Genomic DNA, 12,241 nt, shown 5'->3' with positions numbered 1-12,241 from the left:
GGTTATCTTAAAACTAATTTGAAAATACAAAATACTCTCATCTCGACCTGAGATTTTTAATACAGTGCAGGTATTTTCCACGGAAATCTCAAAGCTATCCCATACCGGGAAACATAAAGAGACCATTCAGATTCAACACAGCCAGTAGGTTCCTTTATGTCGTGGCTTGTTATCGCGGTTGCCGCAGCAACCTCGCCAGCTACAATTCTTTCTCCGAGGAGACGCGGAACAGAATTCCACTCAGAGGGGGAGCGAGGAAGAGAAGAGAAGCAGACATGCACAACTCATTAATTATGTCTCTGTTCAAGTATCAGTCCACAGCTCGGAGCCGTTTGACTCAGGCAGTGCTAATGAAACCTTGCGTGTCGGAGCTAAAAGGGAACGCTGTAGGACGGAGCCGAGCTGCACATGAAGCGTCCTTGTCATTTAGAGCAGCCCGACAGAGTTGGCGCACCAGCTCGAGGCATTGAGTTTCGTCCGTTCATTTATTTTCGATATCGCTTGGAATCATTCGGTTTGCGGGTAAGCTAAAACGGATCGGTAGTTACACTAGACAAAGCTTTCCAAAGGAATCGTGTGACATCTTTAGTGTCCAAAACCTTTCAGACGACTATCGAATCAGCCTGTAGTGTATTTAAAGCGCAGCACTTCTTGATACATTTCTTGAATGGAAAATCCTTGAGAAGGTCATTGTCAGTTAGACGGATCGTGTAACAGTGACGGAATCCGCGCTTTTGGGAGAAAAAAAACAAACTGGAGATGACCTAACTGTCCGGATCAAGTTGGGAGCCTCCGCCGCGACCAACGTTGATGAGCGATTCCGTTTCTGCATCTGTTCAAATGGAGCACAAATAACCGTGCATTTTCCAAGCGGCAGATCAATACAGGCAAGCCTTGGCCTAGTCTGGAGAGAGAATCTCAGAGAATGCATTCAATAACTCCGAGCGGAACCTGACGACTGGGTTGCTATTCATCCTCCATTACGAGTCACAGGCCAACAAGCCACTACAAGTCGTTTTGTGACATATTCGGCTATTAAGGCTGCCACTGACGTGTACAGCTGGATACCGGATGGATTTTTCTGGGTGTTATTGCTGCAATCATCAGATACGTTCCATTTAAGTGCTCACGTGACAAAGGGGCAGCATTCACTTCTTTTACATTTGCCAACAATACTCGACGCTTGAGTTCAAAATTATGAGCATTGAGTTCAAACTCCTTTTTGTAAAAATCAACGCAATTTACAGCGAGTGTATTAATGAAAAAAATAAAAATAGGATCACCAACAATTAGATCAACTTGTATTATAATCTGTGATTTATTTAATTTTACAAAAGAAATTCAAAATACAGAGTTCCAAATTCAACTAATTTATTATTATTATTATTATTATTATTAATAATAATTATTAGTAGTATTACTGATTAATTTTTTTATTTTATTTTTTTTTTTTCTTATGAATGCTATTTTGACCAAATCTTAAAAATTCTATTGAAAATCGAACGGACAATTCCTACCTACATTATATCTCCATCACGTCGAGGTTCTCAATAGGGTTAGGGTCAGGGAATGAGGGCAGCCACCCTGACCGTTTTTCTTGACGCATATACAATAGCAGCCAAGGAAGTAATATTTTGTCATTCGTTTGCTTTTTTAGCATGGGAAATATTTTTACTGAAATCGGAAAACTCAGACAAACTAACAGTCACGTCCTTAAATCCTATATGCCGAATAATTTAAGACAGTGTTTCTACCGACTCGCAACCACTTGAATAACATATTTCAAATCAATAACCATGCTTTCTTTTGAGGCGTTTCCCTCCATTGCACCGACAAGGACGGAGCCAAGATTATGTTTAATAGTCATGCTCCTATTGTGCACGGCAGTTTCTCCGGAGAGACTGCCCTTAAATACGGGAGCGCTCAATCATGACAAGAGGATCCCATGTTGGAATGAAATGGGTCATATGATACTTTAAATAAATATGATAATGAGGCAGACGGTAGCGACTTGCCCAAGGGGGTTATTTGTGATATGCGACGGGGACGGCCTGCTCGTGAATAAGACGCTTTGTAAATTAGATTTTGGTGTCAGCATCCGCATTTTCGAACTTTGTTCAGTGAAGGAAACACACACGCGTTTAGATAGTGTACTTCTGACAGTGAGATCAATGACACATACAGTGCAAAGCATCCCGTAGTTGTGCGGATTCCCCAAATGGAAGTTGAGTAGAAAAAGGTCAAGCATGCCATTCTCACACTTTTCAGGAAGGTGACATTTTTGTAAGAATATTTGCTTGTTTTTTTTTGTTTTTTTAATTAAATGAGACAGCAGGATTTTTGCCCCACCCCATAAAAAGATTTTGGGGCATTTAAACTTAGCGGTTCTCTTTTATTGCATTTATCGATGTAGACTGTCTGCCATGTTCATTGCTTCGTTTTTTTTTGTACGATTCCCTACTAAATTATTCAGCACTAAATATTTCACTAGTGCACAGCAATCATTTTTTAATCTATTGACTATAGTATGCAGCTGCTATGAACGTGTCAGCGCAAAGCCTCCTCTATAAAATCTTGTATAATGAAACGATGACCGAACTCAAAAGCATGCGGCAAGGTCCCTGGTGTTTGCGTTTTGTTGTGAAAATCAAATGCGCTGATCCCAAATAAAAGGCTCCAAGTGTGGGCAGCTGTTCCATTTCTTTTATTGCTGGCTCATGCATGCCACCTGCTAAAGAACTCGCACAGACAGCTGCGTGCTTGCGGTAACATTGTTAGCTCCTGTCAAATTTCCGAGCAGACTAAAAGCGCCAATGCGAGGCCTCCGAGTTTCTCATTGGACAACGACAAGAAAAATCTGCAACCCGGTTATGTTCTTATCGGCCGGATGAGAAGCCATCAATACAACAACCGCAGCCCAAAAAAAGCCATTTCTCCCTCGCCTCGTATCAACGCGGCCCATCTTCACGCAGGACCGGTCCTGGTCAGACAGCAATTAAAACCTTAGCCCTCCAGAGAGGCAGCGGGCGCGAACCACAGATCTATAAAGTTGATTTCTATCCATTCACCTCGCATCGACACATTTACTGTGTTGACTTGCGCGCCCGCTGGAATTACACTCATCTGTGGCAGACGCGTATAACTTATGGCGCAAAAGAGTGACACTGGCGATCTGACGCATAACGAAGGAGGTGTCTGAGAAACAGCGGAAACTTCTGAAAGCGAGGAGGCGGGTGAGCAGGAGGAGGAGGAGTGGGGTAGTTCTAATTTCATAACTGTCAGACAACGTGACGGAGATGTTGTGCTTTGCTAGGGGGGGGGCTGGGGGGGGGGGAGAGGGGGGGGGGGGTAGAAAATCAATAGAAATATGTCAAGACCGAGAATGTTCAAGTGCATTGAATCATTCATTGGCGAAGCGGAGAGAATGCCGCGGCTCTTTGCCACAGCCAAGAATAATTCTCTTGCACTCCTTTATTTATTTATTTATTTTTCCCATATCAAATGGGTGTTTTTAACCTTTAATCGACACCACGCGCTCACTCGCCATCTTCTGTGTGAACAACGACAATGCCACGCCCACCCCGAAAATTGACAATATCATATCGGTCAACATCATCAGAGTTATTTTTGTTTGCCATCATTTACACCAGAAGAAAACTTCACAATGGCGGAGCAGCTAATTTGCATATCAATGTGAGTTGTGTGACTTTCACCATTGGCGAAAACACATAATAAATGAAGGTTTTGTTTTTTTTTTTTATTCGGAAAGTAGTAGTTTTATGCGAGAGACGTCGGCAATACTTTCCGTCAACGTAGTAAAAGTTCAGTTGAATTGGCGGAATATATTTCTTATTTGTCATTTCGGCTCATTTTCGGCGAAAAAATAAAGTAGTTTATTTCATGAATCCATACTCTTCACACAGCAAGAATCTAAATTTGTTATGCGGAAGATACGGCAAAAATCTCCTTACAATTCACATGCGCGCGGCACTACAGTAACTAACGATGTGGCTGCAGCTCAAAATTTAACGAGCAAGCAGAGATGTACATCATTTCTTTGCTTTTTTTTTTAAACAAGCCATTTTATCGGCCGAAGCCTTGGCAGAACTTTAACGAGACACTCCGCCGAGCGACGCGGCGAGAGGCACATACGAGCCGGCGGTTCAAGTGTCAAACTCACAACGGTTACGGTAATTGTGTAACACGAGGAAAAGGAAAAATGGCGCGCTTGTTATGACGCTCATCTCCCCCGATCCGACCTCGTGTTTACGACTTAATGAATGTTTTACAACCGATCGCAACGGTAGCCGACCGTGAACAAGGCAACGATACACAATCTGCTTTTGTGGCGCCGATGGGAATGTGTTAAAGAAATATCTAATAAACTTTGCTTTAACGCACATCCTCGCAAAAATTAAGGACATATTGTGTTTGGCATGCTACTCGGTTTTAATGGTTTGGATGGCAGCCTGGCACGTTAAAGGGGAGTAAAGTCAACGCCTTTTAAAAAGTCTGCACCATTAGTTTTTAGCATCAGCCTCCTAAAATAGAGTCAGGACACACAACGAAGCTGCAGGACACCGTAGAGGTTTCGTGGTTCTGGTGCGAAATTAGCATTTACTCCGAGAACCAGTTACAGGACTAACAAAATCTTCTTATGCTTCCCGCTAAAAGTCTTCAGTCGCTGGAATACACTGGCAATGAGGCACTCTACGTCTAAGTCACGCTCGTATAGATAGCTAGCGAGCTAGCTAACGACAATGAAACGTAATGAACCCGCATACATCACAAAACGCCTGCTAAACCGATTTCCTCAACGACAAAAATGTCATGTTATGATCTTCACCCTCTAACATCCTTATCCGTGTCACACGGATGTTTGAGGGTGTAAATGACTTGGTGCACGCGCGCCGAGGTGACTCGCAGCATCTGTTTCGACGGCAACAGGCTCAGGCAGACGCAGGACGCGGGCTTATCTTGGCCGAGGTGCGCCGCCGCGCCGGCGAGGTGGAACGATAAACATAATTAAATTGAGTTGGATTACACAAAATGGATGGGATCAGTTGGGAAGACGGAGAAGCTAATCCAGTGCAATCCTCTATAGACGTGCCAGCCTCACAAAAAAAAAACGGGCAAAATGAAGATGCAGAGAAAGGAAGAACGGTGGCTGTCACAGGAAGATCAAGATGGTTTCCAAACTTAAAGGGCTGAAATTATAAAAACATTCATTTCTAGATTGCTCATTTGAATTTTTTTTGTTCAACTCACATTCTTTTATTCATAATGGGGAAAATATGGATTTTTCTTCCGATGAAAAGGGTAGAGTAGTCCTTGCAAAGGGAATAAATATCTAATAATACATATCTGGAATAAAATATTGTATTCAGGGAGCAAACTGATGGTACACTGGAAAAAAAATAATTCAACCACTGGATGAAATAAAATCGAGTAGCTTCACGACATTATTTCTTTTTCCCCCAGTGTACGATCACGGCTAACCAACACTTCCTGGGATGATTTTTTTTTTTCCTGGTACATACACAAATGTTCCTGTAATTGAGGCAAGCGTGATTTATTTATTTTTTTGGTCTGTTTTTTTTTTTCTTTCGGGTTGGGGGCGGAGGTGACACCACACATGCTGTCAAAAATGACAAAGTAACACCATTAGACCACCGCTGCCTTTGGAGCAAGTCAGTTTGGGCAAGTTCTCGTTTCGTCGCAGCAGTAATGACAATGATTAAATGGTGTATGAAATTACCGATGAGCTATTTGGCCGCTATCATAATCTTGGGCTATAATCATCATACGTGACTACTTCCTGGAATCTGTCACGTCAATCAACCCGCATAAAATGTTTGTTTTTTTTTGTGGGGGGGGGGTGGGGACTTGAAGCACCTAGTACTACTCGATGACATCATAAATGCTTTAAAATTAAAGTATTCGACATCACATAATTTGCACTTTCTGAAAACGGAATTGAGATGAACCAACGAAAATCGTCTTGCAAGGATTCTCCTCTGAAGGAAAAAAAAAAAGTATGTATTATTTAATGGGCCTTGTCTCGTAGCTTTGATTGAGAGTCTACTCTTGTAGACAGCCTAAGGCGGCTTCGGCAAATTTGACAGACTCGACAGCTGAATCCATAAGATGAGCACAAAGCAAGCATGGCGCCAAATGGCGATTGCATCCTTGCAATATGTTGACGGATCATTTGGACAACAACGGTTGCGCTCAAAGAGGAAACCAGCAAGCGCACAAGCTCTGACTAATGCGCCTGCTTAAAAACCATTCAAGTTTGACAAGCAGGCTAAATGTACGGGGTGTCGATTGTGTAGGATACGTTATACGCGCCATAAATTGGGAAACATGACAGGAGAGGTCTAATTACTGATTTGACCTGGAACTGTGTAAAAATTATAAACTAAACGTTGCCACAAAATGAACAAGTTTGCACTTGAGTGTAAAACTACATCTTGAATTTTGTATTTTAGGGAGGGGCTTCATATAGAGATTAGGGAGAATTTATTTTTTGTTGCTCTGCTAGAAGCCCACTTGTGGTGCATTGACGTTTAAGGGCAATATAAGATGAGGCTGGAATTCTATGAAAGTGTTTTGGGGTCATAGGTTGCGTTACCTGTACGATTTAAAATTTCAATATAGACAATTGTGAACTGCTTTTAAAGGTCTTGGGTTGAAATTTGGGTTTGAGGGCATTAATTTTCAGAAATCGCAATCGTGACAAAAATGAATACAAAAGCCAGTTCATCAGTTTCCTCAAAACGAATTTTCACAACGTGGAAGTTCAATCAAAACAACAAAACTTTTACCATTAATAATATACAATTGTGTGGTCCCCCAATACAAAATTCTCCATAAATATTTACACATCACAAATATGATATTAGTGGATCATTTATCGCACTTTAATTCCGATGCAAGCCATATTAGTGGTATGAACGTGTAAAAAAGGTGCTATTTGGTTTTCGTAGTCGCCTGCTGGTCCTGGCCTACATTTCCTCCCCGGATTCCCAGCGAGGCAAAGTACTGTGCAAACACTCTCGCTCAGCTCGCTCAAGTCGTCTGAATGCAAAGCAGCTAGCTGATGCGCCCCGTCTGCCCTCTTACAGCAAGTTCACTACATCAGGCGAAGGGGGGTCGAGTCTCTCGCAGGGACAAACTCAGGACCCCTCGCTGTGTGGCGCGGCACGTCAGCCAGCCGGGGATCGGAAGATCATTATCGCGAGCGAGCGAGCACTGTTTCCCCCCAACAAATCGCTATCTCTTGCCTTTGATCCCATGCCAAAGCCGATTCTCGCTCACTTCTGGGCATCCTAACCCAGGAAGTGCCCACACTTGAGGCCAAACTCAAACGCGGCTAAAAATACCCCCGCTGCTCTCTTGATGAGATGGGAATGTATAAATTAACGACGAGGCATCTTTCTGGAAAATGAGGATACTTATCACAAAACTGTCAGTTTTAAGAGATTACGAGTAGCTGTTTTTTTTTTGTTTTGTTTTTTTTGTTTTTGGGCTTCGAGGGCAAGCGAGCTGAGGAAGTCGGCTACTTGGATATTGGCTACAGTGGAATATCCGATTAAAAATTTACTTGAAGTGGTGCGATAACATCCAAACTGGGACAAAGTTTTAAGCATTCACACTAGCATGTTTTGTGCCCAGATATCTGCATAGACCAGAAAATTCGACTAACCACAATCAACATTGTCATGGTAACGATTTCGGGACTATGACGAATGTGACAAATAGCGATATCCAACTTCAGTTTGAGCAGTTTCGATGCAGGGTGGGGCGCAGGGGCACTGCCCCCCTGAAATATGCTTGGACAAAAAAGAAAAATGATGAATAAATTCCGTTTCCTGATCCAAAAATATATAAACTTCTTCTTGTTAGCGAAAAATATGCCATCCCGGCTGGACAATTCCTTTAAAGTTTCATACGATAATCCAAACGGCAAACCTTCCTGTAAATACTCTTACAACCTCACTGGTTTGTTTGTGAAGAAAGAAAATGCAATAAGAGCAAGCAGACTGCAAGGAGCAATTATTGAGAGAGCAAGCTGTTTTTTGTTTTTTTTGTTTTTTTGCGGCAGCACTTCGGAGAAAGATGGCACCGCTTTAAATCATTATTTCCTTAACATATTCCTCTGACTTGGAGTGTCAGCGTGCCGCCGCCCATGTGAGGTTTGTTAAAGGGACGCATGTAAAGGTCCGACAGGAAGAAGAAGTAGAAGGGCCACACTATCAAAGCGGTCCCTGGCCTTCAACCATACAATACTCCCTTCAACTCAACTGAAAATAACTCTCTCCAGACCTGGAATCATCTTATATTCCCCCGTTTGAATGCTCAGACTGCAGTAACTCTTGCCAGTGGCATAATCAAGTTGAAAATTCATCAGCAAGATGGCAGAAGAAACGCTGTATTAAACAGCGCCGTGTTCCATCTGTTGTGTAAGAGCGAGTTGTAGAGTGGTGGCAGACTGTTTCGGACATTTTTTTTTTTTTTCTGCAGCGCCAACTTGTGCTTACTTTAGAAAATGTCACGGATTAATTCTTCAATTTGCTGTGTTGTTGCAACTGAACTCTTTGCTCTGACACAAATGGGGCAAACTCGCTTCAAGAAAAGAAAACTGCCTGGGCCATCTTAAGGAAAAACTACAGTGGACTCTCTGGTTTGAAAAATTATTTCTGTTGTATTTCCAAGGCAATAAATACGGTCTACCATTTAACGAGATGAAGACAGTCGTCATCAAGTGGAGAAAATATGGCACAAAAGTGGCCACATGGTCAACTGCAAAATTGAAGGTGCCGCAGGAATTTCTGGCAAGTGCTGGCCACACTGATAACTCAATGAGTTGTACAGGTTATTGGGCATATAAACGGTGGATAAAGTTTTGAACATTTTTTACCTTGGTATCATTATGTATATAATATATTCTATGACGGCCAACCATACTGGTCCGTTACATTTCTTAAACTCCAATTTCACTTGACATAAATGGAATGCTAAACACCTCCATCGATCGACAGCGGAGTAAATGAAAAGCCCCCGGCCTAGACTCGATATGCAGAGATACGGTCCATGCATTAGACATTGTGACAGCTTTCCATACTAAACATGCAGTTTATATGGATTCAAAGAATCTCTTATGGATGAGGCCCGTGGCCGTAATTTTACCATACAAGCGAGACCAATATGCATATAGTCTAGCTGGGGGAGAAAGCAAACAAACTGTGCCTCACTTTTCAGAGGAACTCAGCTTGGGGACGCGGAGGCAACGCGGGACAAGCAGAGCACATGAAAGCATGAATTAGTTAGCAAATGTTTACACTGGACGTGTGCCTCGTGCATGAGGCGTTCCACAGGGCTCCGTCGCAGTCGATTAGTGACAGCAAAGACAACGGACGACAGTAATCAACATCGCCTGCCATGTCAAATTTAAAAGGGCACTTTTACAGGAGTATTCTGTTGACGATGCAGGAACAGGAAACTAAAAATATCTACCATGTGTGACTCAAAGAATATTTAAAATCGGCTCACAAAACCCAAAACAAACCAAGAGAAGCATCATTCTGTTGCTGCGAAGGAATCAAAAATATTTCACTTGCTTCAATTAAAACACGAGGGGATTTTCTATTGGTATAAGCAATGCTTTATATTTTTTTTTTCTTATCTCATCTGGTTTCGGGTCACCAGGAACAGGAGTTGAAAGGCAAACTACACCCAGGAATACAACATACAATAGAAAATTATTTATATAGCGTATTTTACAAAATAAGCAAGTAAGAAAGGGACACCGTGTGCAAACATACAGACAATAGAGACTTTAATGAAAATAAAATGCTTTTTTTTTTTTTAAATAAATGTGGGTGGCAAGCTAAATTCAACCCTTTAACCTAAAAAACTATCAAGTAGACAGTTTAACCACGGACAAGCAACAACTCAAATCCACCTTGCTTCCAGAAAAGCCAAGCCAACTGTCAACATTTAGCAATTAGTAACACAAACTAAAACAAATCGTGGTAACAATGAGCCTCAAAGACCCCCCCCCCCCCCCCAAGTCTCTTCTTTTAACTTTATTTTGTAGTAACGTCACATGTGATTAGCTTACACCAGCTAATAATATCGAATGCAACAACAAAACAGCATTAACATAAACGACACACATTACAACAGAGTGCAGCACCATTCACATTTTTTAAATACATTGTATGTATGATTAGAATTCTTGCTACAGCTCTTGCATTGGCTCTGATTAATACTTTCACGACCGAAGCTTACCTTGCTCCACTAGCCGAAGAGAGTGCCGGAACGCCGGGTCCAGCATTTCCTTCTCCGCCTGAAGTTCCGGCAAGTATTGTTCGCTCCCCATGTCGTCCCTGCCGGCCCCCGGAAAACAAAAATCCTCTTCAGGAGCACTTGGAGGGGAAACTTGAACAAGCTTCGAGCGGTTCCGTTGTCCCCCAAAAATGAGAAAAGGACGTTAATGTCGGCTGGCGTTAGAAGAGCATTTTCTTCCCTTCCAGGACTCGCTCACGCAGATACAAAATTTAAAAAAAAAAAAAAAGGTGAATTCGGAGCTTTCACGTTGTTGTATTTATCCCATCCGAAAGGATCTCCGCCGAGTGTTTTCCGGCCGTGTTCGTCCTCTTCTCTGTGGGCGGACAGTGTGCTGGAAGCTCGCGGGTGACTGTTCCAGCGGCGAAAGCCACGCCCCCTCATCGGACGGCAGAGGAGCAAAGAGGGCGGGGCTAAATGGGAGGAACTGTCCGTCGTTCTGAATCGAACTGCATAAAGTTGTACCTTGACTTACAAATTAAATTATTTGAGTCCAGCACATATGATCACAAAAACAACACACTTTTGTTGTTGTGGGTTGTTGAAATGGACCCTGCCTACTTTTTTTCTGACACAAACCTCAGTTTTTGTATGCCAGAGAGTTTGAAAAACTCACTCTTTCATCTAAACTTTGTACATCAGCACAGTGTTCTTTTTTGTTGCATCAGAAACATTTTGTAAATGGTGTAAGGCAGTAGATTGCTGAGCCGCTCTTGCCACACTTGGATGAATTGATGTTTTTTACAGAACGGTCCGGTTGATCGGGTAACTTTGTCATTATTATGATGTAATTTGTGGTATGCCCAATTCATTTTTGAGTCATTGTTCGACGGTGATGTCATTTGAGTGTCAAAACGCACAGTTCGCACAGCGGACCGGTGCCGTCGAGACAGCTTTGCTATAGGCGGATAATCCAGCCTCTGTGATTAAGAACCACAAATCCGATTCATCTGAATGCGTTCCAGTTTTGCACGATGACTCGTTTTACAAATGACCATACACATTTCCTATATGAAGCACGAGTCGACGTGTAAGGTCTAAATTAGCAACCGGAAGCCTCCTGCATGCTGCATTTGTCCTCTTAGCTTGTTGAAACCATTGATTGTTTGTAATTGTACGGGTATGTTGTCAATAGCTCTCAAGAAATCCAATCACCTTCTCACAGGTCAGACATGCTTTACCCACGGCCGTGTGTATGAATTAATTAAATAAAAAGACGGCGGTGTAAGGTTGTTCCAGAGGGTGATTGTTTTCGAGTAAAAGTGTGATGAGGATACAACCCCAATCCACTTTTCTGCCATGTCTTTTGCGGGCGAATCATATAAGAGCAACATATTGCTGCGAGAGTGTGAAAACGAGATAAGAATCCTGTCAATATTTGTGGAGGATGCTGAGGTAGCCTCAGGTGGGTGGATATACAGTATCTGTAGGCCGATCAACACCGCTTACATAATTGCCTTTTTTTTTTTCTTTTTCTCCTCCTTTCATAAAAATCACTTTTGTGGAGAATATGCGACACAAAGTCGAAAACCCAGATGGAAATATGTGCTCTATTTATAAATTGTGATGTGGGAGATGGCTGGTGCATTTTTTTTAATTTTTTTTTTTTCAACCAGTCTGATGGTAACTTATTAAAAGCTCCAATAATGCTTTGCCAAATACATCCTGATTAACGAAACTGCAGCCACCAAGAGACAAGGCTCTCCTCTTTATCCATGTAACTTCTTGTCTTTAACCCCCCCCCCCCCCCCCTCTCTCCCCTCTTGGGTATATGAGTGATTCACCGCAAAGAGAAGCGCATTATGAATCAGCTTACTTTTTAATCTCTCCCGGAGACCATTAAAAACCAGCTCAAATGCACTAATCTCCCGTGCAGGGGAGCACTTTA

At 42.3% G+C, this 12,241-nt stretch overlaps 1 protein-coding gene across 2 annotated transcripts in view; it reads right to left on the bottom strand.

The window, feature by feature from the left end:
* Positions 1-10,704, bottom strand: part of khdrbs3 (KH domain containing, RNA binding, signal transduction associated 3) — a 59,041-nt gene extending 48,337 nt beyond the window's left edge. For both annotated transcript variants that reach the window (XR_015839345.1, XM_088278506.1), the window contains exon 1: positions 10,297-10,704. Coding sequence is in view for 1 of the 2 variants with exons in the window: in XM_088278506.1 (XP_088134632.1) it covers positions 10,297-10,387 (91 nt within the window). In the remaining variant the exon portion in view is untranslated. The remainder of the gene's footprint in view (positions 1-10,296) is intronic.
* Between the last annotated feature and the right edge of the window lie 1,537 nt (positions 10,705-12,241).

This window comes from Idiotropiscis lumnitzeri, chromosome 16, assembly GCF_059441095.1.
Source record: "Idiotropiscis lumnitzeri isolate Australia: NSW breed Sydney's pygmy pipehorse chromosome 16, RoL_Ilum_1.0, whole genome shotgun sequence".
In the NCBI taxonomy this organism is placed as follows: domain Eukaryota; kingdom Metazoa; phylum Chordata; class Actinopteri; order Syngnathiformes; family Syngnathidae; genus Idiotropiscis; species Idiotropiscis lumnitzeri.
The sequence above is the reverse complement of the archived record's forward strand: the minus strand, read 5'-3'. Positions and strand labels throughout refer to the sequence as shown.